Source organism: Hydra viridissima, unplaced genomic scaffold, assembly GCF_058129835.1.
Source record: "Hydra viridissima isolate aposymbiotic clone 2 unplaced genomic scaffold, HvirCarnegie_v1 scaffold_5, whole genome shotgun sequence".
In the NCBI taxonomy this organism is placed as follows: domain Eukaryota; kingdom Metazoa; phylum Cnidaria; class Hydrozoa; order Anthoathecata; family Hydridae; genus Hydra; species Hydra viridissima.
Window position 1 is genome coordinate 7378403 of NW_028324304.1, and position 27308 is coordinate 7405710.

Consider the following 27308-nt stretch of genomic DNA (forward strand, 5'->3'; position numbering starts at 1 on the left):
GCTTGAGTGTGAAAAGGACAAATCTCATACTCAACCCTCTGGCTACAGATCATGATTGATAGTTAAAAAGTAGACACTTTCAAATTTTTGTATTTAAGATTTGAAAATGGGAATAATCTGTTAAATATTAATATTGCAAGAGAACATCTCTATTGTAATTAACCTTCAGTTGTTAATAACTTTATATCTAAAAAACTGTCTACGAAATGCGCCGGGTTTTCTAGCTATTAGATATAACATTTTATTGTATTAATCAGAAATGTAATTGTAGCTATTTAGTAATGTTTTTTAAACCACACCGGTAATGTTGCTTTTTCGCAACCAACACATCGATAAACCACAACAACCTTTCAAACAAAAATCTGCCTTTGCAAACTTTCTTTGTTCAAACATGGTGACAATTTTGGCACATACTGTAACCCAGCAGGCAAAAAGATGTCTAAAATGCATCTAATATGCATCTGAGAACTGGTCTAAAAGATGTCTGAAATCACGTCGTGAATGAACGCTAAATAGACGTCTATCTTATAGACATCTTTTAGATGCATTTTATTCGATAAAAAAAATAATCAAGTAGACGTATATTGCACATCTTTTATGCATCTAAAAGATGCACTTTTATCAAATAAAATGCATCAAAAAGACATCTGTAAGATAGACATCTATTTAGCGTTCATTCACGACGTGATTTCAGACATCAAATAGACTAGTTTTCAGATGCATATTAGATGCAGTTTAGATATCTTTTGCCGACTGAGTTAGGATTAAAAAGTCTTTAAAAAATTACACAAGTAAAGAAACAATTAGGTTCAAGTTGTTGAAATTTATTTACCAAGATTATAAAACAAATGTTTACCATAAGAAAACTATAACTCTTTATTGAGTCCGCCAACTCGTTGTTCCTCGGTATCGGTATCTAAAATATAATGTAATAGTATGTAAATAAATGCACTAATGCTTTAAAAGACATGTAGAATGATTAAAAAATCTGTTTACATGAAACATATATAAACTTTCACTCGACTTGTTGCCAAATTTCATAAAAACATCAAAGATATGAGATATAACACGTCTTTCTGGTACAAAGTAACCTTATTAAGCTGTATTTTCCTATTTATTAACCTCTTCATCTTCAATTATCTGAAGAAGATATAATAATAATAATAATAATAATAATAATAATAATAATAATAATAATAATAATAATAATAATAATAATAATAATAATAATGATGATAACAATAATAACAATTATTATTATTATTATAATAATAACAATAATAAAAATAATAATATTATTAATAATAATAATAATAATAATAATAATAATAATAATAATAATAATAATAATAATAATAATAATAATAATAATAATAATAATAATAATAATAATAATAATAATAATAATAATAATAATAATAATAATAATAATAATAATAATAATAATAATAATAATAATAATAATAATAATAATAATAATAATAATAATAGTTAATTTGAAAATATAATTTTATTGATTTTAACAATAATGTATCACCAATTTTCTTTTTTTTTTTCTGATTACAAGCAGGAGCATTTTGCAAAAACATTTTTTTAGATCTTTTATTGAGTCAACATTGTATTCACAGGAATCTGTCAAAACGAAAAAATTTTAAAATATTCAACATAATTTACTTTGGTATAGATAAAGAAAGGTGATGGAGACAAAAATACTAGTATGGCACAAGAATGAGCTAAAGAATACATTTTTAATTCAGAGAGTAGTTATATACACATTAAAACTATACCTCGTAAAACACTCCAGATATTTAGAAGGTTTTCAAGACTTATTTTTTCCAATCAGCTACAATCTAAATTAAATTGCCTTTTCGATTTAATTTAGATTGTAGCTGATTGGAAATTGACTTGAAAGATATTTTTACAATAAACTGATATATATATTTGAATATGTAAATGAAATGACATATTTGAATACATGAAATAAACTATTTGAATGAACTATAAATTGTAAAATTTTATAATCATTAAATTTAAACTCCGAACAAAATTACTTTTGCATGTAGATACTAGTTTAAATATCTACAGTAAATTACTCAAAAATTTTATTATTTTCAAGTTACAAGTAATTGTTAGTCAAATAGTCAAAATTATATGTTTTTTACTGCTATTTAATTAAACTTGTAAGTAACTGAAATAAGATTGGAATTGTCATTTACCTTCTCATGATCATGAAAACATGCTCTCTTGGCTTTCTGCCACCAACTATTTTCAAACTATCAAGCTAAAATATACAACATATAGAGTTAATCCTGAACATTCAAATAACCCAGACAAAAATAAGATAATTAGATCATACCAAATTATTATATTCTGATTTGTCCTTTTGATTATTATTAGGTGCTACCAATTGGTCAACTGATTCTAGCAATTCTACCAATTGGTCAACTGATTCTAGCATTTTCATGCAACTTCACCCCAGTTGCATGAAACTTTACTTCAACAAGCTCCTTTAAAATAAGTTTTATTTCAGCCAGCTCTTTGAGAATAAGATGTTCCACCTCTATAAATAATTGTGTATTTGTGAATAAAGGTCAGTAGTTACCTCAAAGTCATTATTTAGCTCATGAAACCAAATAGCAAAAATATCCTATTAATTGTTTTACAATTGATCCTAACAATGTTTGGGTACATACCCCCTAGTGACATATCTAGGCTGATTTTGAACTGGTATACCGGTTTGGGTACCCAAAATATTCTGCCATAACTCCAGATCAAATTAGTTAAAATAAAGATAATTCATATATAAGTTCTATTTAGAGGGTAATGTAGACTGTTCTGACAGCATTTAAAGTATTTGGGCACTGATTCTCAAATTCAGAAATCAAGGACCTTTTTTTTCTGCAAATATTGTTTTTTGGAAAAATGATTTTTTTTTACAAATATCCATACAGCTGTGCGCTGACTTTTTTTTTTTTTTTTTTTTTTTTTTTGTTTAAAAAAAGGTCCTCAAAATATAAACTGAAACTCTTTTAACCTGTGTCCCTAAATAACTTCTAGATATATCACTGACCACCAACATTATACAAATGCAAAAGAAAGGAATGAATAAAATCTAACCCCAAAAAAACTTATAATTTGTTATTTTATTCACTCCGAGTAGTTGGCATAACATTTTTAAAAAACTTACTTTTTATATCAGTGGTAACTTCTTGCAAAGAATCAGACAGCGGCAAAAGATGCAGACTGGAATCCTAATAAAAACAGTCTGGACTGTAAATAAACTACTTTGCAATATTATATTTACAAAAAAAACTTAATACATGCAAATTATCAGTTAAAAAGGCTAAAATGAAAATAAAAATTCAGGTGCAAAAGAGAACCTTACTTTGACAGATAAAAAACTAAAAAGTCACATACTACTCTGCTTTATTACATACAATTATTGATAACTTCCTCTTACTTTTCTTAGGGCGTGGCTTAAGAGCAATTCTTGATCTGTCCTCTTGTAAAAATTTTGGCTATCAAAGAGATTTGTTAACTAGTTATACTATACTTAAACCTGGTCAAATGCTTAAACATCCAGACAAACTTTTCTTCAAAATTGAGTTATGTTCTTACTAATTAAGCTCATGGATATCAGAGTATTAATTGTCAGAAGACAAATACTCAAATGGTCAGAATATTCCTCAAATGTCCTTTCATTCTCAAAAGATGAACTACTATCTCCTCCTAAGATTCCAACATTAAGTATACTGTCTAAAGATACAAATGAGGACTCTAGTAATTTCTTGTATTCCTTTTGAATCACTGTTGGTATGAACTTTTTGTAAAGGGCATAATTGTATGTAGATAAAAATGTTTTTATTTCAAGACAAAAAAAAAAGCAAATAAATCACACCAGTCAAACTTCTAAAAACTCCTTCCTCTCACTGTTGTTTTTAACTATTTTTCTCAATGGAAACGTTATGTGCAATGCCAACCACTAAAGCAGTTTTTGGCGTTATTAAAAACACCATATATTTTTATAAAAATACACATTTATATTAAAATTACATTTTAATCTACAAATAAAAATATCAACTTAAGAATAACGTTCTTATCTTTCAGATCATGAAGTGATTTTAGTAAAATGTTATGCACTGAAACCATGAAAATTTTCGTCGTTATATTAGCAAGTAATTTGTAATAGCATGTAATTTTATTTATTTAAAACTCATTCAAAATTATTATCATTATGATTTATGTTGTTCATAGGTTAGTATAAACTTAGCTACGTATAAATTTTTATTCCTTTCTAGAAACAAGTTTCCGCCATGCACGTTTCTTTAATGGCGGTCATTTATAATAATCGTTCTGTAAAATCGACTGTCTTTAGTTAAAATTTCTTCTTTCTCTTCAACTGATCTATAGAAGACATTTTAAATGCATCTATATGTAACCGAAAAGAGATATCTATGTTTTAATCTCGTTTATACATCTAATATGCGTCTACAATAGGAAAAAAATAGAGTCACTGAAATTAGATCTTTTTTCGATGAATAATATACGTCTAAAATATACGCATCTACGAAAGATGCAAATTAGAGTAGTTTTAGATGATCTATAGACGTCTTTTGCTTGCTGGGAATTGCTAATTCATATTCTTGAAGAAAAAATCAATCTTACAAATTTATAGCACATATCAGATTAATTTGAAGAGTAAAATAATAATAAGTTAACGAATTTGTTGCTTTTTTGCTCCATTTATGCTTCCTAAAACTTTTATTCTAAACCATGCAAACAAACATCATTTGTTTCATATACGTCTATTTCGAACTTTTCAGTGATGTGATATGACAATTCAGATATGACAATATTGAAGCTCCTAGTGGCGATTTAGCTTTTTTGAACTTTTATTGCTAAAAGTGGTTTTTATTAGTAATGACTTAACTAAAAATAGTTCCTTTGATTAAAGTTAAAAGAGAAAAAAAAAAGATTTTCAGTAATTTTTAATTAAAAGTTGAACCTAAGAAGTTTCCATAATGAAAAATTGAAACTTAAACGTTTCTATGAAGAAAAATATTTAATCTCAAAAGAAAAGTGATAGTATTACTTTTATGACTTTGCAATTGAAATTTAAAATGATTTTTATTGTTTTTGTTATGAAAAAAGTTGGCGTTAAATGAAGTAATATTTAAGTAAACTTCGTTACAGAAAACTATTAAAAAAATTTTTAAAAAATTCGCGCCAAATAAAATTAAAAATCTAAAAAAGCCTCGTATAGACATTGCACCACGCTGGGATTTCATTTTTTTGATGATAGAAGATTTCCATGTCAACGCAGAAGCATATCAAAGGTTAAGACACGACAAATTAAAATTAAATAATGCATCACCGAGCTTAATAGATGCATATTTCGACGCATTTTTACCAATACATTCGGTCATGCTGAATTTTTAATTCGCAAAATTATCAATGAGTGACTTCTACGTCGGATGGGTTCAAATGAAAATAGAAATTGAGAAGTTCCAACAGGTGATTTGGGATTAAAACTGTTACTGAACAACTCAATCAATAGACGAGAACAAGCTTTTTTTAAATGTGAAGAATTAACTGCTGCTTTAGTTTTGGATCTGAGGTTTTGCTCTACATTAGGTCATCAATTGTTTAATACAGAAATATTGAATTGAAGAACCACAAAGCCTAGCAAGCATACGACGTTATTTCAACGTCGATATATGGTAGATTTTAGGGTTTCAATCTTGTTTGTTTGCTGGGAGTTGATCAAAGTCTCTTAAAAACTTTGCACTCAAGGAACCAGACAAGGAATTGGTAATGCATCTTCAGAATCAGATTATATATTCGGCAACTAATTTTAAAATGGGCTTTTTATGAAGCACAAGTGACATTAAACATTGAATTCAACAGTCTTGCATACTGGAAGAAAAACCAAAAAACTAAATGGAGTCTGCTCTACGAAATCTCACAAATAATTTACAGTGCAGCGTTTTCCAGCGTAAAAGTTTTTCGTGATATCACTAGATTCGCTTTGGTTTATAGCCATCAACGTAATCGCAAATGATATCTTAGAATTTATCACGGTGGTAAAAAACAATCTTAATTTAATTGATATAATAAAATTTGTTTAAAGAACTCAATAGTTCACATTTTAATTTAGTCAAACACATTTTTATGGCGTCCAGTACCATAATCGAATTCTAAAAGTCGAATGATAAAAAAACTTTCTACCACATAATAAAATTCTTTTTGATTTTGTGTTGGAAAAGTACTTGATAGCACATAAAGCCATAGTTAGTTTTCAGAATCAAATTATGATTTAAATGGCTATGATAAAAAGATTTACAACGGAAAGGCATCCAAATCGAAAAGCGCTAAGGATCGAAACATTTTTGTTCGAAATCTATTTCAATCTGAAACGCCGCGCCGGTGAAAAATTTAATTTTTAATATGATATGTTTCGACCATAAATTCGACCCTATCTTTCTGTTGTGATATATTTGATCCTGGAGCATAATTAAATGTTCTGCCATAGAGTCATTTTCTATTCCTTTATATTGTAGACCATCAGATCATAAAAATTTATGCTGTAAATGGTTCGACCCTGTAAAAACTCTACTATTTTTTCTACTTGTATTAATTTCTTAAATGACACTGGACGTCATATTTTTCTTTAAGGGTTTTATAATTTGCCATAGAATCTTTTGAGATTCTTTTTTTTTTTCATATTTCAATTTTTTATCATGGAAGCTGTTGAGGTTCAACTTTTTCTTTTAGTCGTACTAACAAAAACCACTTTCAGTAACAAAAATTAAGTTTGAGATGGTTTTTAATTCCAATTTGGTAAATCACTACAACGGGAGCTTCAATATTGTCATATGGTACATCACTGAAAAGGTCGGAAACAGACGTATATGAAACAATTGGTATTGATTTTTTCTTCAAGAATATGAAACAGCAAATGTGTCAGATAGAATTATGTCAAATTATGTCGATAGAAGATATTTTGGACATTGTCGGCAGAAAATAATTTAGAGAAAATTATCTCAAACTATGTCGGTTTAAAATATGTTTGACATATCTTATGTTGGCATATTTTTTTAACAGTGTAACGATGCAGATTTATTGTAAAATATATTAATAATTTCTTCTTAAATTATGATTTTATTAAATTTTTATTCTAAAGTCAAAATCTGTGAAATCCCCTCTTCACATAAAGCCTAGAAAAAACAACACGAATGGATTTTTTTTAGGCGTTTTTACCGAATGTTTTTAAATTAGTTTTTCCTGTTTCAGAAAAAAAAACAAAAATGACCAGTTAATATATTTTTTTTATCGGTTAGAATAAATTCAAAAAGCTATTCAAATTTTTCATATTTTGCTCTAGAACAGGGATGGCCAGACTTTTTGGCACGAGAGCCGCATTCAAATACTTATGTGAACCGAAGAGCCGCATTAAATAATTCGTTAAGAAAATTTTTCTGCATTCTTTTTTTAAAGATATTTTGCCTTACAAAAAAATTAGAAACTGGTGGCAAGAAAGTGCTGTAAAATCCTCCATAAAGTTAAACTTAAATTTTTATGAAAAGAAATAAATCTTTCTAAAGAACTTTTTCTAAAAACCTTTTTGTGTACAAATTTTATGTTTACAACTAGTTTTTATGTCTAAATTAAAAAAAAAATTTTTTTAAGTCAAAAACTTCACTTATTAATGTAAGCTTGTTTAGAATTTCAAATTATCTTGAGTGTTTCGAAAAACTCATTTCAATCAAGTTAAATAAAAATCTGATTCCCTTTTACTCTCACACATGAAAAACTAGTTATAGAATTGATTTAAGAAGCATATTCACGTCATAAGTTTTTAAAAAAGTAACAAAATTACAAAGTTATGAATTTTCCAATCAGGCACTAAGATTCTGAACTTTACTGGTAAGTCTCTTAAAATCTGGCTTCAAGCTTGTAGTTGCTGTTCTAAGTAATTCTGACAAATGCTCAGTGGTTAGATTTGCACGATACTTTGATTTGACAAATTTCATAGTGGAAAATAAAGATTCACATGTGTATGTTGAACCAAAAATTGAAATAAATTTTATGCTAATCTTTTTCAGTAAGGGATACTTAACCTCAGGGACTATCTTTCGAAATTCCAATAAAGTTAGTGTTTTATGCAGCATCAGAAGATTTTGATCTTCTTGGAGATCTAATAGTTCTGTTTCAAATTGAGATACTTCTTCAACTATGTTTGATGGAATTGGACAACCATCACCAATAATATCAATTAAAAAAGGATTTATTATAAATCCTAAAGATGATTTAAGTGCATGCAAATCTATAAACATTTTTTGAAAGTCTTCTAGTAAATTCTGTAATTTTTCCCTGTATGATTCAATCTTATGGTCATCATACTGAATTAAAGGATTAGAAATAATCATCTTCTTCATTTGAGGAAAATGGTTAAAGGTTTTTAAAGTAAGATCTCTCTGAAAAAGGGTAATTTTTTTTTGAAAACTAAAAATAGTCTGAGCAAGATCAGATATAATTTATTCTTTTCCCTGAAGAGATAAATTTAGACTTTGTAAATGTTGCATTATATCAGTCAAAAACAAAAGATCTTGCAAAAAGTTCATATCATCAAGAATTTCAAAAGTCTTTTTCTTTTCAATCAAAAAAGATTTAATTGGTTCTAATAATTCTATGAACTTATATAAAGCATCACTACTTGAAAGCCACCATACAGCACAGTAAAATGATAGGTCATTTAGTTTGTCAGTAAGATCCTATTCATCAATAAAGTTTATAAACTGTCTGTGATTTTTAGCATTTGATCAAATGTAATTTACAATTTCTGTCACTGATTTTAGAACGATTGAAAAATTCAAATGTTTTGCTATTAAATGTTCTCGATGAATCAAACAATGAACTGGAATGAACTCTGGATACTTAGGATCACTTTTTAATAAACCAATAAGTCCAACATGTTTGCCAACCTTTGCTGGTGCACCATCTGTAGCAACACTAACAAGTTTGTTGATAGGTGCATTGGCTTTAAGTAGAACTGTTTCAAGAGCTTCCTTTACATCAACTCCACGAGTTGTATCTTTTAGCTCAACCAAATCTAGTAATTCTTCTTTCACAATTACATCTGATTTTACATACCTAACAAATACTGCCATTTGAGATTTATCTTGAACATCTGTTGATTCATCCAGAGCTAAACTAAATGCTTCACAGTTTTTTAAGTCATTCAACAATTGCTGCTTAATATCAGCACTTATCTCAGATATTCTTCTTTCAATTGAATGTCGAGAAATAGGAATCTGTGAAATTAACCTTTGGATTTTGCTATTTCTAGGATCTAAAACTAAGAGGACATCTGAAATATTTTGCTTTTCAAATTCTCCATCAGAGTAAGAATGTTTTACTCTTGCAATGTTCCATGATATAACAAAACTTGCTTCTGTAGAAATAGTTGATTCTTTACTGAAAGATGAAGCATTCATTTGATTGTTAATTATTGTTTTGAGTAATTCAATTTTATTTTTCCTGTAATCTGAATATAATGGATATTCCTTGGAAAAATTTATGTTTAGTTTCATAGTGGCGTTTAATATTCCCTGACTTGTTGTGAGCAAGTTCTTTATTACAAATTAAACATATCGGTTTATTTTCTTTTTCAATAAATGCAAATTTTTCTGTCTTCATTAAATATTCTTTTCTCGTCATCAACTTTTCTTTGTCTTTTTTTCTTTACTTTGTCCATTTCAAAAAAATAAGCTTTGCAATTAAGTAAAGTTAGTACGAAAAGAGTCGAAATGAAATTCCAAGAGCCGCATGCGGCTCGCGAGCCACGTTTTGGCCATCCCTGCTCTAGAATTTGGAAAATGTTTTCGAAGCCTCAACCTACGACCGTCAATCTACGACCGTCAACTTAGGACCGTCAAGAACTTGTGAAATAAAAAGAAAACATTATCTTAACAATTTGATCAAAACTGAAGAAAGAGACTTTCAAAATTCTAATTCTTGCTTTAACTTATTTTGAACAACTCTAATTAACATAATTATAAAAGCTTTATTTTGCTTCGAAAAACAGTTTTCAAATTTAGTCTTGTGAGGAAATGATTATAAAACGGGTATCAACATTTTGGCCACTTTTTTCAATTTTAGACATGAGAGTGTTTCTTAAGTGTTTCATTTTTAATGATTTATCAAACTAATTATTCAGCTACTAATTTATTTAAAACATGTACAGAATTACCAACCCTCCCAAGTTAGTATGCTTTTCATCAATAATGAAAGTATATTTACATGAGACATATCTATGTAGATATATGTTAAATAAAAAATATATGCTGTGCCCTAAGAAAGTGTATTTTATATATAGCTTTTATGACATTATTAAAAAAACTTAAAAGTGAAAACTTCAACGATGCTGTTTCAAAGCAGGGGCGTCGCCTTGGAGGGGGTAGGGGGGGGAGTCTCCCCCTCCCAGAATCTAAAAAAGAGAAAAGTTGGGAATTTCCTTGCCTAGAGTTGGGACAGTTGGGAAATAGGTGATAAAATCAAAAAATACTTTCTAGTTAAATAAAATTAAAATGTTTGCAAAAATCCATCATCCATCTAATTCTTTTTTGACTTGGACAAATAAACTTTACGTTTATTAAACGACTTATGGCTGTTTTCCACAAGACGAAATAAATTGTGGAGTCATAAAGAAGAGCCCTTTTGATTTCCGCGTTGTTTTTTTTTTCGCGCTACTTTTTTTTTGTTATCAACAATAAAAATGGCAGCTGAAAGTTTATGCTGTATGTTTGACTAAAAGCAGTTATTCTTTTTTTTTTCATACTTTCTACTTTGAAACGTGAATATTTATTTCCATGAATTGATTTCAACATTTGTCTTATTTAATGTTTATAAAAGTTATCACACTTATTAAGAGTGATAACTTTTATAAACATTAAATCAGTTAAAAATTACGGTAAATTATAGTATCTGCATTTGTTTTCCAGCACTAACTATGAAAAGCAAAAGATATAAATTACAATGTTGCGTATGCAAAGCAGTATTTAACAACGACTATAAAACCAGTCATGAAAGATCCGTTCATGGTGGTAGAAAGGTTCATATACAAACAGTGGGAGCCCCAGAGAATCCTTTTCTAGCCTCCTTAGCTTCAAAAAAACGAAAAATGGTACCTCAGAATGCTGGTGATGATGTCGAAGTGGATGATGAAATACAAAGTAGTGAACATACAAAGTTAGACTTGATAATAATTGAAACATCGACTTCAACATGTAGTATATCCATAGAAGAAGAATCAACATCTTCTGATAAAAAATTTGAAGAGGATGCAAGTTCAAAAATTCAAGATAATGATGCAAAAGGGGAAAACTTGGGTTATGTTGTAGTCCAGGAACAAGCAGAGAAACTTACAGAACTAAATTCTAAATCAGATCATTTAAAACAGTTTCCTGACCGAGATGAAAAGGATGACATGAATATTATTAACTTGGATACTTCTGAAGTAAGCAGTGAAACAACAAGTTGGACTTTGCTCATGGGGAATTTGGGTGTTTTAATAGATAATCTTAAAGATTGTAATGACATTTATAAAAAATACTGTAAAGAAGTATTAGTAAATGAAAAATTCGCTGCGATTGAAATTGTAAATGCAACAAGTTCTGTGGTGGAAATGTCAAAAAATGTTTTGAAAATGGGAAATGCTTTTTTAAGAAAACTTGATATCAAAGCTCAAAGTATTATAATTGACAAATCAGATTCATCAGCATTGATAAGCCATGACCCAGGATTACGTCCACATACAATTACAGATAATCAAAAATCGTATTTAATCCAGTTAGGACCACACCAACCAAAACTTGCTAGTTTCCCAAGTGACGGTAAAAATAGATTTAATCCCCAGTGGTACAAAGAGTTTGAACATTTAGAATACAGTACCCAGAAGGATGCCACATTTTGTTTTGTCTGCCGGCTTTTCCCTAAGGTATTTGGAAAGAAGGGAAAAACTGAAGATGCTTGGATAAATGTTGGGGTAAGATCTTGGTCCAAGATGAAAAGCTATGGGAAAGCAAAACTTGGAAAGCTTCAGGCACACTTTACCTCTCAAGCACATAAAGTTGCATTAAGTGAATATTGTCACTTTCTTATGAAAAAAGGTCATATAGATCACCTTATTGATAAATCCAATAGACTTGCTCTTATAGAAGAGCAAAAAATAGAGGTACAGAATAGAAAAACTGTTGAAATTCTTATTGATACATGCAAGACTTTAGGAAGCCAAGGGCTAGCGTTTAGGGAATCGGACAGTGCTAATCAAGGTAACTTTGTTGCAGTAGTGAATCTTATCTCTCGCCACAATCCCACACTAAAAGCCTGGATTGAAGATAGAGCCCTTCGTCCATATAGAGTTACATACACAAGTCCATCGTCTCAAAATGAAATGATTAGTTTAATTGCAACTGAATTAAAGGGAAAGATCATAGAAGAAATTAATAGCTCCAATTTTTTTTCCGTGATGGCCGACACTACTCCCGATATGTCACATAAGGACATAATGAGTATAGTTGTGAGAACAGCCAGTGAAAACAGTGAGATTCGGGAAAGGCTTTTAAAATCCGTTGAATGCACTGATAAGACTGGAAAAGGGATGGCTGAGCTAATTTTATCTTCTTTACATAAAGAAGGCATTGACACATCAAAGATGGCTTTTCAGTCGTATGATTACGCGAGTTCAATGTCTGGACAATTTAAAGGAGTACAAAAGTATATAACAGAAGAAGTTGGCCATAATGTACCCTACATACCTTGTCAAGACCACAGAACAAACACTGCTCTTGAACATGCATGCAATGTTAATACTTTAATACGAGAATTGTTTAATGTTCTCGAACAGTTGCATGTTTTCTTCACATCAAGCACAAAAAGATTTAGTCATTTAAAAGAAAAACTGGAAGACATTGACAGTGCACTACAGCTTGTAAACCTGTCTAGAACAAGATGGACCGCACGAGCAAAATCTGTTAAGGCTTTAAATCAGTGTTTAGAGAAGGTTGTTGATCTTCTTCAGAGCATCTCAAATAATAAGATTTTTGATACTAACACAAGAACTAAGGCAATGGGACTTCTGAAAAAAGTAACAACTTTTGATTTCATTATTACTCTTTTCTTCATGAAGAATATCATTGAGAAGATAAAAATATTAACAGAAATCTTAGAAAGTCCAAACTTCAATGTTATCGACAGTATAAATGTAATTGAAAGTACTGCCAAGAACATACAAAATATCAGTAACGATACAGATGCTATGAATAATTTGATTGAAAGTGCAGTAATATTTTCTAGGAAATTACACATTGATGCAGAAAATGATTACGAACGACACCATAGATTAATAGCAATGGAGATGAAAGCTTTTTACCGGAAAGAATTCAAAGAGGTCATAGACTCTCTAGCCATGGGTTTAACAGAAAACTCGGCAGCATTAAAGGAAATATTTGCCCCTATCACCAAAATTTTTAGTTTTCCTTTAAATAAGGATAATTTGAGTATTGAAAACTTAACAAAAGCAAACAAACTTTTTCCTCCTGGATACAAGGATCATATTCCAGACGTTCATGTGCTGAAAAGCCAGATGGAAATTTTGATAGATATCTGTTTAGAAGAAGGTCATGAAGATTTTAAGTCATCAAGAACACCAGCTAAGACGCTGCAAGACATTTTGTACCATGTTGTGAAGTTAAAGGATATACTGAAACAAGCCCATAAATTATGCATTTTTGTAATCACAGCTGCTTATGGTGTAGCATCAAATGAGCGTTCATTCAGTCAACTCAAGATTGTAAAATCACATCTGAGAACAACAATGAGTGACGAGAGATTGGATAGCCTCATGCTACTAAAGTGCGAAAAAGAACTTTGTAAAGGAGTTAACCCCGAACATCTTGTTAAACGATGGGTTCAATTGAAGAAACGTCATATTAAAATCAAACAGTAGGCAAAAAATGATAGTGATGATAAAATATTGTGCGTATAAGTTTTGAAATAAAATAATATTTTCCATATTCCTTTGTACTAATTCATTTCCGTAAAATTTTAAACTGCTATATATGCTGCCAAAATGGTTTGTAAAGTTTATTGGATTTGTAAATTGTAACATTTTTTTGGACTGATACAGTTTCACTATGAATGGGTAAAACCTTTAGACGTTTTTTGAATTGAATATTTTGTATAAATGTAAAGGAAGCTATGTTTTGTTAAAAGAAGTCAATAAATACTGATAATTGACAATTCATGAAAGTGAGTGCAATGTAGTATAACAATCAGTAGATTTTGTAAATAGGACAAAAATTGATTTTTTGAATTCTTAAATTATAAAAAACAGTTGTGAAAACTATGTTAAGCAGTTGGGAAAAATAAGGTCTCTCCCCCCCCTGGAATTTTCTCACGCAACGCCACTGTTTCAAAGTATAGGATTGATGTTGGCATTTTACATTCCACTAGCTTATTTAAGTTCGTATCAAACTATTATATCGCAAAATAAGGAGAAAATTTACATTTTTGTCAACAGAACTATTTCAAATGCTTTACTACCCTTTAAAATTGAAGAGCATGAAGCCTACCTTTCTTGCATCACGGCATGTCAATTAATGACAAATTGTGTGGTTATTTCAATCGTTCTGAAATACTCAAACAAATTCGAATGCAGATTTTTTGACGAATCAACAAATTTAGACCAGAACACAGAATACGCCACAAGTACAACGACGTATTTGGTTAAAAAGGGAACGGTAAACAAAAGTTCTTTTTTTTTTTTAAAAAAAAAAGTCAGGATTCAAGTTTTGATTCAAGATTTGATTTTGAAAAAACAAATTACAAGGAAAAGTTTTCATTAAGGGATTTTGTGGCAAAAAGTGTGTGGTTATAAATTCAATGAATAAGTGTGGCAGTTGCAGGTGCAGAGATAGTTGTGGTGTCACGAAGAAACATCAATGCGATTGTACCAAAAGTATAAACTTCCCTTTTTTGATTTAAAACTCAATGTTATCAACAAATTAATTTTTACAGGTTTCTTCTTTTGTTTATTAAAGTATTGCTGATAATTTTGTTATGCAAAAATATTTATGTTTTATAAAAACCGTGATTTTCTTTTATCCAAATAAAAATTTAATATTGCAGATGTTAAAGCTTTTCGAAGTTGTCAAGAAATTTTTGATTCGGGTCAACAAATATCTGGAAAGTATCTGATTGATCCAGACGGAGGAGGAGGCTTTGAAGCCGAATGTCACGTTCAAAGAAAAGAATATATAAATCACAAAGGTGATTTTTTAAAGATTTTGTAAAAACCTGTTTTAGTGGTATATATTTAGTTTAGTGATTAAAGCTCGTACTGAAATCTGAATATTTATTTTGTACTCAAATTTAAAATCTCTGGAAATACAACTTTATTAGCCTTTATCAGCAGAAAATCTTTTTGTAAAATTTTATCTTATTGAAAGTTCTCGTCTCAGTTTGAGGCAACTTATTAATTTCTAAGCTGAATACGATGCCATTTTTGCATGTTATGTTAAAGCAAAACATTTTGTTAGATATAGAACTGATACCAGGCCATTTGCACTTGAGCCAAAAAATTAAAATTCTATCTAAAAATTTAAAAACTTGTTTATTGAATTATTTTCTACAACTTTTACTAAAATTCATTTTTTATTTAAGGCCTAAATTTGGTCAATAATCATCAAATACGCGTTTCTCCGAACTCTAAAGAATCTTAAACACTGCTCTTTCTTTTTTACTTTTTGCCAGATTGAAAATAGGGCAAAAAAAAAAAGTGTTTTTAACAGTGTTTTTGTTCAAGTGTTATGAACAAATTCGCCATGTGATTCTGTACTTAAATATTTTACTTTAATCAAACTAATGATTTAATTTATTTATATTTAAACAAATCAGAAATTTATTCGTTTAGAAATAATTTGGACCATTAAAAGGGCAGAAAAATGATTAAAAATTGTTAAGGAGGTAAAGGATGAAGGATTTTTGAACATTTTTTCAAGGACATTTTAAAGTTAGCACGTGGTTTATCAATAAACCACGTGCTAACTTTAAAATGTTTATTTTTAAAGGTCTTCTCAATTTTTCAAATATTTAAAGCGAAAAAATTATGGCCGTCAATTAAGAGTTGTTTTTGTTCTTCATAAGTTTTTCTTTAAAACTAATTTAAATTTAAAGTGTTGTTTTTGTTTAGAAATATGCACGACTATAAAAGACAGAAATAATTGGTTTAATAGAAAAGACATTTTCAAAGAACTTGGTACGTTTTACGAGTGTAAACAATATTGTTATCAGAACATGAAGAATGGTTACAACGATTGGACTTACAATTATGTTGTCCATCACTGTCGATGTGAAGTAAAAGATAGTGATAACTTAAACCCTGATTCCAGCGCGATTTGTTGCACTGCATTTGCAAGTAATATAATGTCTTTCATTCAAATCAACAAATGTAAGTTTTTGTTTTTTTTGTTTGTTTGTTTTTTTACTAAAAAGTTATAAATCTTCTATGTATGTTAAGGTCTAGTGAAATCTTTAGCAGAAAAAAAAACTTTTCTTTCAAAACTGTTAGCTTGAGGTCTAGAAACTCCACTTGTTGAAAAATCTCAAATTTAAGTGTGAAAGCACTTGGTATAGTCATAAATTTTTATGTTTACAATAATTCTTCTTAACAAAAATTGCATAATATCATCAGGTTGATAGTAGGAAGAAACACCAGCCGTTCTTTAGATTTACTTTTTAGTTTTTTTTAGACTTATTAGATTTATTTCTTTTAGATTTTTAGACTTGCAGTTCAAGTGTTATTGTATTTGCACTTTGCAGCGTCGGTATAATAAGAACTTGATTTTAATCATTCTTTTTTGTTATCATTACTTATTTGGTAAAAACCCCAATGCTTGTTATTAACACATGTAATACTATTTTTGAAAAGTTTGGAGAGTTTAAGGGGGGGGGGGGAATCTTTTATTTGAAGTTAGGATTTTTCATTTGAAACTTAAATGTTTAAAGTATCATTCAGGAGCACTCATTCAGGTTTATTAATTAATTAATTTAATTGATGACCTAAATTATCGAATAGTATATAAATGAAGTAAGTTATGTTATTGGAAACATAAAAATCAATAAAATGAATGAAAGAAATATTTAAAGCAAGCTTGGTTATGAAACTATTGACCGATACAAATTAAATAACTTAATAATTTTTTTCTTCTATAACACTGATCTGCGTCAAATATGTTCCTAGGGATTTCTTAGGTGCTTCGTAATGAAATTTGTCTTTTAAGTCCAAATCAAACATTCATATTGTTCAATAAGGTCAACTTTGAGATAGAGGCTAAACTCTCTAGATGAAGTTTGAGGTGTCCATTTTGACTGCGAGCGTGAGCGGTTGTGTAATGCTTACTTTTCTACAGGTGAGCAGGATTGGTATTGTATTGCTTAATGAGTACTTGAAGTATACTTCTAAACCTTTGTTCATTATTGCAACTTTCTTACTGGCAAATACATCAGCTAAATATTTTTTAAAAATGAATAGAAATTTTCTTATTTCGTGTGCCATGCATTTTGTTTAATGGCTTCAATTGTGATGTCCAAATTTTCGTCCTTTAACAGAATTTTTATTTGAGGTCTGTTAAATATGCCTGTATGCGGCTTGCCATTACTGATCAATGGAAAGCTTTCCAATAGATACTTGGCTTTCTTTGTTCAGTGCTTTTAGATTAGACTAAGTTTTATATGGAGAGAAGTTTGTAATACATTTTCTAGATGGACTAGAGGTTCATCTAACACGTTGTAGCGGCTAATTTCGAATGCTCCTCGAGATGGCCAGCCTTTCTAGTTACAGTGAATACTATCCGCCCAACTAACCAATTGGCAAACGTTTAGTACAGTAATCTATGGTTTTCTGGGGAATAAAAAAAGCTCAGAGTGTCTTACATGTAAATGAGCTTTTTAAAAGATTTGAAAAACTGGGCGCTCGCATGTCAATTAAAACTCATTTTCTCCAGTCACATTTTGACTACTTTCCAGAAAACTGAGGTTATAGCGAAAAACAAGGAGAAAGATTTCACCAATTTCAAATGACTATTGTTATTCATTAAGTCATCAAGGACTTCTTTCTTGGGAAATAGATTTTTTACAATCTTCAGTAAATTCTTAAGTTATTCGTAAGTTTTAAGTTAAAAAAAGAGTCGCATTGAGTCATAATTTGATTTTTTTTTTCTCATTTACAAATACTTATAATGAATTAAATAAGTTTTATGAAAAAGACAGATTCCTTGAAAAATGATGTTTCTCTAAAAATATAGGGTATAATGTATTTTAAAAAACCGACCTGACTGAGCAAAATGATTGGCCTACTTGGATTTAGGAGGTCGATTCCAGTTAGAGATTACTTAAGAAACCCCGAGGACTAAAAAACTTTTTAAACGCAGGCCAGTAAAATCTATATAATTTTGTTATTTTCCCTCATCTTTTTGATGTTTTAACACAGCATCAGCAATCATGCTTTATCGATCATCAGAAAGTGATCCGAAATATTGGAACAATCCTTTAAGTAAATACGAGGAAGGTTTCAGTTCAGCAGATAACATCTGGATTGGTTTGAAACAGCTTGAACGCATCACTGCTGCGTTTCTGGTTGATATAAAAGTAATTATCACAACTTCAATTTTTAAAGACAAAGTCACAATATACTACAGAAATGTGAAAATTAAACGAAGTGCAAATAGTTATTACGTAATATCGTATGACACTTTTGATCCGAATGATGCAAGTAAGTCGTAGGATTTTTTAATTCTAATTTTTGACATAAACAATCAATAAATTAATCTTTTCATGTATACAATAATTAGACAGAATAGCACGTTATTGTTTTAATAGGAGAAGAAGGATATTTTGATCAAAGGCAAATTGTTTCTGACACTTTTTTCCAAAATTGCTACGCAACGGGATATTGGTGGAGAAACTGTGGTTCATCAATAAACGTTCCAACGAAACCTGATGCTGATTTCGGTTTCGGCATGATAACCGATATCTATAGTATAGCTTTCTTGCTGCAGACCGCAGAGAAGTCTTCAAGCAGTCCATAAGGAAACGTTTAAAGGAAAAGTTTGGGAAACATGTTTTAAATTTGCTTTACTTATCTACCCATTTCACAACATATGTTAAAATCTTTTCTTTTTCTTTCGTTTGGTAATATCTCTTAGTTTAAAAATAAAATATTTCTTTCACTTTAACATATTTAAATTCTTTTAATTATGTTTATTTTTGTTAACTATGCCCATTTAACTTATGTGCCATCAGAATGTGTGCAGAAGAAGAATTATAGTAAGATATTTCGATGCACCTAGATAAACTTCCCACAACTTATATACATAACAAAACTATTAAAATACCTACATATGAACAATTGAAATTTGTAAGCAATGAATCCTCACACAAAGTTGTTTAAAATACGTGGTCTCCTTTTTTTGTCAAGCTTCATAAACATTGCCATATATTATTACTGATTTGTTGATTTATTCTTTTTACAAAATCAGCACCATTTTTCATGAATTCAATAATAACTTTTTTACTTTTCTTTGTAAGTTAATTATGTTAATTTACATACAAAACACATTGAGCTAGTTTAGAAAATTTTTCATTCCTACAAAACCTTTTCCTCTTTCCTCTCTCAACAAACAGCAAATACAACTTAGAAATATTGAAAAGATTTAATAGTTTAAAAAAGGCTAAGACTTAAAAAGAAATGCGTTTGTATTGTGATTAAAAATAATCTTAATGTTTTCTATAAACCTACGTAACAAATTCTCAACGCGATTACAAAGGCTGTGCGAATTATTTTTATTGACGTAGGTTATTTTACCCGCCATAGTTAGCTAGAATCGCAAAATTATTTTCAATCGCAAAATTACCTTGAGTTTTTGTTCTAACACAGAGAATTTTTATCGAGGTTGCTCGTAGTTGAAATTAACAGTAAGGTAACGTAAATCATGGCTCCCTTTAATTAAACTATTTAGGAATATCGGCCGGTTAATTTGAATAACTCTCAAGGCATTTAGCTATTATCCCAAGTGAAAACTTTTCATAATGTTATATATGTATCATCATCGACACTTGGATTTATAAAAGAAAATTTCATCTGGACAAGATTTTTTAGCAATAACCTTAGCCAGACGAAACTTACCAGCCCCCAATTGTTCAAAGAGTTATAGAACAGTTGTCTTGAAATCTCTCTTAAAATTTCAGTGAAGCATTAACATACTTAAAACCATTACTGTAAGCAAGCTGCATATCTTTTAAATATAAATTGAATTTAAGGCGGAACAATCATTTCCTAGGAATAATTATTTCCTAAGAATAATCAGTTCCTAAAAATAATCAGTTCCTAAGAATAATATTTCAATAAACATTTACCTCAAATGCATAACTTCCATTAATGTTTTATTTCCATGTCCACGACATTTTTTAATGACCATACAAGACTGGCTTTTTGAATAATTAAGTTTACCCAAATGATAAAATAACTCTTTTAACTTTTTGTTCTTATTACATATAACATGAAAAAGTTTTTAAACTTTGAATTTTATAAGTGAACAAAAAGAATAATTAACAAACGCACTGATACGAGGATTTCAAACAAATTTTTTTATTAACGGTTAGGCTTTTGCAAACGCTAAATAAATATTTTTTTGCGTCGCGCCCGGTTTTCGTTGCCCTAATTCGGTTTTAATAAAATTATGAGAAGCTAAAATTCTGCTAACTTATACAGTAGATCCAGAAAGTTTATACGAGGACAAAGTTTTTATGATATTGGTCTAATTTTTTTTATTAATAAAATTGTTAAAACAAAAGATTTTTTACAATTCTTTATTAAGTAACCTTTAGTAAGCTTTAGCTAACAAAATAAAAAAACTTTGCAATGGAATTTTGTAAACTTTTATATATAAAAATAGAGCAAGGTATAAATATTAAATTGGTTTTACAAAAACCAGCTGAGCCTCCATCTCCCAGTTACCTCGGTATAACATAGCAAGATGAATACTTCTTATGCTTGTATCTGTTAGCATTCACCTTTCCTTTGCGGTTTAGTACCTCAAAATTAGCCTCATCACTAAAAATTACCCGAAACCATTTTTCAGAAGACCAGTTTGATTCTCGGCACCGTTTCAAGCGTTTAAGAAGGTCTTTTACTGTTAAAAGTGGTTGCTTAAAGACGATATATGATCCTATGCCTTTGTTGAGTAACACCTTCCTCACTGTTTCCTTGCCAATTGAAACGTTCTTCAAGGAAGCATTGACCTCTTTGTTAAATTACAAATGCTTATCCTAAGATTTATTTGAACACTGCAAAAAATGACATTTTTGTCTCTTTCAACTAACTTTGAAAGCCTACCAGACCTTGGAGAATCTTTGACAGCCTCAGTTTCTTTAAACTTTTTAAATGTACTTTGAACTCAGCCCTCTGAAACACCAACTCATTTCACTATATCAACGTTAAATTGGTTTCCAAAATAGCATATTGCTGGTTTTCACTTAAATCAATAATTTACTATTTAACGCTCTCAGAGATCCTTTTTTTTCCTATTAGGTCTAAATTTCACTCGGAAAAAAAATTAGTAATTATTTGATCAATCATCAATAGAAGAAATGGAAATATCGTACATGCACAAAAAAAGGTGCCAATAAATAGGGGAACTCTTACTCTAATTTAAAAAAATGATTTTAAAGAAATGTTTGCTTTGACAATTTTATCATCAAAAAACTAAATCCCTGTATCATAAAAAAGTTGCTCTCGTATAAACTTTATGTACTTACCGTACATCATTAGATTATGCACATAAAAGTTGATTCTTGTGAAAGCTAATGTGGTTTTAAAAATTTACATGACATTACAATTAGTCGAGCGAACATTTTCCAGGGATTATGATTATGAATATAGCTGCAAGTCTTACTGGTCAGATGAGTTCCGCTTTCTAACAGTTGCAGATACTAACGGGTGGATTGAAACAAGTTTAATTTTTTTTGCCACGCTTTGAAATCACGTGGTATTATTTGCTATTATTTAAATCATCCGTCAATATTTTATGAATATTGTCGAAAAAATTAAAATCAAAATCTTAATTTTCATGAGATTTTAAGAAAAAACATAAAAATTTCTTTTTTGTTAAAAATCCGCATGCTACAGATGCATGAAATGATTTCCCACATGCTATTGTGGGAAATCATTTCATGCAAGAAGTTTACGCAAGAGATAATATTTACAATAGTACCAAGATTTTCAGTCGAAGGTTTTTTAAAAAGAGCTGCAAAAAATAAGGTTGGAGTAAGTTTGCGTAAACTAGCGAAAATTTTTATCAAGTCACACAGCCGGATGTCGTCAACTTGCTCAACAGATGTTTATTACAAAACACGTGAAAAAAAAACCTAATTATAATGAAGAATTAGCTCAAAACTCTAAAAGTTGAAAGCTGGTAAATCATTTAAATGGGTCAGATAATAGAATTGTAATGGATGATGAAAAGTATTTCTCATTCTATTTGTGATAGAATACTCGGTAATGAAGGTAGTGAAAATACGTGTCTAGATGAAGTGAGATAAAATGGTATAAAGAAATATCCGAAGCACATACTTGTATGGACAGCGATATCTATTTGTGCGATCAGGTATTTGTGCGATCAGTCAATGCTCCAGCGATAAATCAAGACGCATATCTTGAAGAATGTATGGTAAAAAGGCTTTTTGTTAATAAGTATTACAGCAATGAAAATGTACATCTTGGCTAGATTTGGCAAGCACATATTATGCTTCGAAGTTTTTATGCTGGTTAGATGATAATATCAATTATGTACCCCATAATACAGACCCACCAAACCTTTATCAAGGCAGTTGATGTTGCATATTAAGGCAAATATAAATAAGAATTTAATAAAACTTTTTTATACGATAATTTGAAAGAGATCAAGAGAAAGCTGCGCAAAGTTGCTGATAATGGTATGCTAGCCAAATTAAAAACAATTAATTAGTAATAAGCACCTAAAACTTCAAAGAAAGAGCTTTGACTGTAAATAAAAGGTTTTTAAAATTTATTTCGATCCACCCGTTCCACAGTAAGTATGTATTCCAAAGAAAACTAAAAAACGGGACTTTAAGGTGTTTTCCCGACGGTGTTAATGACTGTTCAGTTGATCCCAGGTGCATGTTCAAATGCACTGTATTAAATGCTGCGCATATTTGTGCATTATTAAAGGTAGAAATTGCTTAATAGAGTATCTAGACTCAGATTACGAACGGCAGCAATTATTCTTTATTATAGGTACTGATAACTCCATCGGAGATAGCAGATTAATGGTGTATTCGTTATTACAACTATAACTCAATAAACATTGGACTTCCTTAGACGTCCAATGTTTACTGGGAATATACGTGACATTATGTGATTCTGTGCAGTATTATAACTGAAAATATGTGTTTCTGATATATGTGTTTCTGATAAATGTGTTTATGGTTGTTATCACACTTATTTTTATTTGCAGTTTCAGTCACATAATGTCATAAAAAGTATTTTTTTTAATTTTATGGTCAATTGCACTTATTGTTTTATCTAGCATTAATCAAATTTGTTAATTTGAATCATGCTGAAAAATAGGCGGTGTGAACTTTTTTGGAAAAATATGTTGCCGTAAATTTTTTTTTAATTTATAGGGTGACAAAAATTTAACATCAAAATAGTTTTCATAAGAAGTTGTAATGATTATACCCATAAAACAGTTCATTACTAAAGTTTGGGTGTTTTTTAAATGCAATAGTTTTGTTTTATCTATTTATACTTAAGGGCATATAAGAAAACAAAAAACAAAAGGCATGAATATATTCCATCTAAAGTATATTCCTCAAATGACTTATTTTATTAATAAATACGTTTTTATTCTCGTGGGTTAGATCATTTTAATTTTATTGACATCTTTGACGTCCTTAAACATTCTCTCAATGTTTATTAACAATAAGTAATGTTTGGATTAAGAAATGTGACAGGTTTGAAGTTCTCTAGACTGGTTTCTATTTGTTTGGAAAAAATAAAACCAAATGTTATAGCATAAATCTATGATTGTTGGCTTACTATAGTGTAAACCAGGAAAAAAAAAAAGTATTTGTTTAAACTGCCTCAAGTTACACAGGTGTTTAGCTCATAGTATAAAAACTTTAATTTTAAAAAGTGTACAATTTGTCCTGACACGCTAAAATATTGGATAAATGTTCTTCCGAGAGCAATCGATTTTCTTGATTGTTTTTGCTGCCTGCAGCTTTGCTGATAAACCAAGCGACCCGGTATGGCCAAACACATTTCAACAATCGTTTAATGAAACATTTACTTATCCCGTCATTGGAACCCACTTCACATCCGGTACATATTACTACGATTACACTAACTTGAGATATCGGATCGATCGTGAAAATGGACGTTATGATAGATATTGTGGATTTAACGGAATGAAAGCTTTGACAGACACACCATGTACACAACTCGTACTCAATGGTCAAAGATGGTTGATATATCCAGATTTAAAAGAGTGTTGTCAGTAAGTTTATTATTAGAAAATACCTTTTTTAACACTTTTAATATAAACCTTTTTTTTTTCTTACCGAAAAAAAAAAACGGGAAATTTATTAAAAAATAATATTAGTTACTAAATCTTTTGCTCATCGTCAGCACGATTAATTGTGCGCTTTATGTAAAGAAGTATTTTCAAGTATTATTAAGTATATAAGGAGTAAATTACATAAAAACTTTAAGATTTACTAATTAAAGTTTTCCCCTTACTTCCCCGGTGAAAGTTTAACAGAAATAAAATAGTCACAAAGTTCACAAAGCATTTAGTTCGCTTACTAAATACATAATGGTTTATCAAAATGTAACTACTATAGGATTGTAAATTAGAAATTTTTGAAAAGATCTGCATTTTTCTATCTTTTGCGTCTTTGATTTTAAAGTTTCTAGCATTAAAAATTGCAAAAAAAAAAAAAAAAAAAATTTGTTTTTGAAAATTACGTAACTTAAAAGTTTACAGTTTATAAGTTAGCTTAGAAGCTATATACTTATTATATAACTTATAGGTTTATTAGCTTACAACATTTCTAAGTTTTGAAATTTAAGTATTTTTTACCTTAGATAAAGTGAGATATAAAGTTTTTGAAAAGTCCACGTCCTTACTTTTTATTTTATTTATATCTTTTAATTTACTAATTCATGATCACTTTCCAAAAGATTCACTATCAAATAGGTTTACAAATCCATCAAGCTTCTGTAAAACTAATCTTTTTGTGCTATTGTTCACTATTTTTACAAAAACTTTTGAAAAAAGGAAAACTCTGCTTGCAACAAAATTTCATTTTTTCAATTAATTTAACAACTCTTTACATTTTTTTTTTAAATTAGAAAAAAATTTAAAATTTTGAATTTTAAGAAAAGCGATCTTTTAATGTGGTCATAAAATTTTGCGATAAAAGCGCGTTTAAAACAAAAAAAATACTGTTGTTAAACACTTATCTAGTAGTTCAATATTTCATTAAGGCATTTATGAATACAGCTTAGATTTAAAAGAATAAAAAAGAAGGAAAAAAATATACAAAAAGTTTTCACTTTTTAATAAATGGGGTATAATTGAAAAGTCGGTTTTGTGAAGGAAGAAACTTCAGAGCCTACGTTTTACTTTAGCTCCTCTTAAAGATCCTTATATAGATTAATAATTTGCATGAACCTACACTTAGGCAGGTTGCTTCTTGAAATATATAATTTTATACAATTATTTGTTGGACGGAACACTAAAGTTCTTGATTTACCTATAGACAACGTATCGTCCAAATTTCTGTATATATACAATCTTTGGAAAAATGAAATTTGCATATTATTCCTTCATATTAGTCTTTAGTCTTCCTCCAATACAAAACAAAAGTATTTTAAAAAAATTTTAAGGTTTTGTATAAATATCGCAGGCGGAATGCCATGGGTGGAAAAAATCAACAATCGAAAAAAACATCGATTTACCAAAGGAATTTTTAAATGTATAATTGATGGTAAAAAAAACGATTGTTTTTCGAATTTTTTACATCTTTTAAACTATCAGAGGTTGATGTTTTAAAACATATTACGAAAGCATTTAGGCGAACTTTTTCGTAGTTCGCGACAAAAATTAAAATTGTTACTAAACTTGTTAAACACTTTTTTTTAGAAAACTTGCAGCGTTAGGAAGGCGTAACTCCGGAGTCAATCTTTTAAAATTTACTTCTTTGTAACACAACGATGAGATTACCATCAGCTGCGCAGACGTATATTATTTACACTAAATTTTCAAATGATTCGATATTTCGGTTTAAACTAAAATTTCAGCCTCAAAATTATTTGATTTTGCTATCTCAGTTTATAATTAAATCTAAAAAAAAAACAAACTGCATGCCTTTTTTGCAATATACTACGTTTTTACTGATTGTTTGATAAAGATATAGTATGGGAATAAAAGACACTGAGTGGGAACATGAAGTATCCGAAAAAAAGTAACAAGTTCAAAATATGTTTACGGATATTGAAAAATTCAGAGTAAACATCTTTTAAACCTAAATATCTTTTAAATATCTGATCTTTTAAACCTAAATAACTCAAAGTAAAGAGTGCAAAAAAAATTAAATATTTTTTGATGTTCGTTTTATTGCCTTTATATGCTTAAGTTCTTTTTAATATATTTAGATGTTGTGAAGCTGCACACGGTTGCGGAATCTTAAAGCCGACATGGCTACAAGGCGCCACATATCTTGGTATTGTTGATGGAAACTTTAAGTGGAATCAAAAAGGACTACAAGATAACTTTTACGTTGAAACAGCTGGAAGGGTTATGCTTCAAATTAATCAGGTGCCAAATGACATTCAAGATTTCGACCCGAGTACATTTAAAACAACCATTGAAAACCCAGAAGATGTCTTCAAGCTGCCTGCTTATTGCGAGCCTAAAAAATGTTCTTACCTTTCGACTTGCAGAGCAGTAGGGAAATAAAAACTATCAATATATTCTTTTCGCTTTTTAAAGAAGAAATTTAATCAATACGGTTGTAATATTGCAGCATACTAAGATCTAAAAAAAACCAATTGCTTACTTTAAGAGTTTATGTTTCCGATTGCTAGGGAGTATTTTTTGGTTAATAACGAGAAATTTTTGAAAATCAAAGTAAAACGTCCAAATATTTTTAAGTAAAAAACA

The 27308-nt window shown here is 29.4% G+C and overlaps 5 protein-coding genes and 1 long non-coding RNA gene across 11 annotated transcripts; 3 read left to right on the forward strand and 3 right to left on the reverse strand.

The window, feature by feature from the left end:
• Positions 1 to 816: 816 nt before the first annotated feature.
• Positions 817 to 19751, reverse strand: LOC149888339 (uncharacterized). Of its 5 annotated transcripts, none has more exons than XR_016452539.1 (5): positions 19459 to 19751; positions 3188 to 3251; positions 2357 to 2560; positions 2217 to 2281; positions 817 to 916 (listed from the first exon to the last, which is right to left on the reverse strand). It is a non-coding gene; the product is annotated as an uncharacterized LOC149888339 (long non-coding RNA). The 5 variants fall into 5 exon arrangements; XR_016452540.1 differs by lacking the exon at positions 19459 to 19751 and adding an exon at positions 3899 to 4500; XR_016452538.1 differs by lacking the exon at positions 19459 to 19751 and adding an exon at positions 3461 to 4500.
• LOC145192841 (EPM2A-interacting protein 1-like) lies at positions 7899 to 8429 on the reverse strand. Its single transcript, XM_080070170.2, has one exon. It carries the CDS (start codon positions 8427 to 8429, stop codon positions 7899 to 7901), a length of 531 nt encoding a protein of 176 aa, XP_079926296.2.
• LOC149888340 (general transcription factor II-I repeat domain-containing protein 2-like) lies at positions 8538 to 9593 on the reverse strand. Its single transcript, XM_090089060.1, has 2 exons — positions 8838 to 9593; positions 8538 to 8774 (listed from the first exon to the last, which is right to left on the reverse strand). The coding sequence occupies exons 1-2, from the start codon at positions 9591 to 9593 to the stop codon at positions 8538 to 8540; spliced, it is 993 nt and encodes a 330-aa protein (XP_089945186.1).
• On the forward strand, positions 10337 to 19512 carry LOC145189570 (uncharacterized). 2 transcript variants are annotated; one of them, XM_090087563.1, is made up of 7 exons: positions 10337 to 10436; positions 14480 to 14801; positions 14908 to 15019; positions 15190 to 15330; positions 16253 to 16510; positions 18551 to 18832; positions 18940 to 19512. In XM_090087563.1, exons 1-7 carry the CDS (start codon positions 10384 to 10386, stop codon positions 19146 to 19148), a joined length of 1377 nt encoding a protein of 458 aa, XP_089943689.1. In that variant the 5' UTR covers positions 10337 to 10383; the 3' UTR covers positions 19149 to 19512. The 2 variants fall into 2 exon arrangements, with proteins under 2 accessions (XP_089943689.1, XP_089943690.1); XM_090087564.1 differs by lacking the exon at positions 10337 to 10436 and having other exon boundaries at positions 14467 to 14801.
• On the forward strand, positions 10750 to 14301 carry LOC149888341 (zinc finger MYM-type protein 1-like). The gene has a single exon (XM_090087562.1). It carries the CDS (start codon positions 11012 to 11014, stop codon positions 14006 to 14008), a length of 2997 nt encoding a protein of 998 aa, XP_089943688.1. The 5' UTR covers positions 10750 to 11011; the 3' UTR covers positions 14009 to 14301.
• Positions 19752 to 24246: 4495 nt separating the features above from the next.
• LOC145189127 (uncharacterized) lies at positions 24247 to 27203 on the forward strand. Its single transcript, XM_090088585.1, has 2 exons — positions 24247 to 24638; positions 26801 to 27203. The coding sequence occupies exons 1-2, from the start codon at positions 24313 to 24315 to the stop codon at positions 27102 to 27104; spliced, it is 630 nt and encodes a 209-aa protein (XP_089944711.1). The 5' UTR covers positions 24247 to 24312; the 3' UTR covers positions 27105 to 27203.
• The last annotated feature ends 105 nt before the right edge of the window (positions 27204 to 27308 follow it).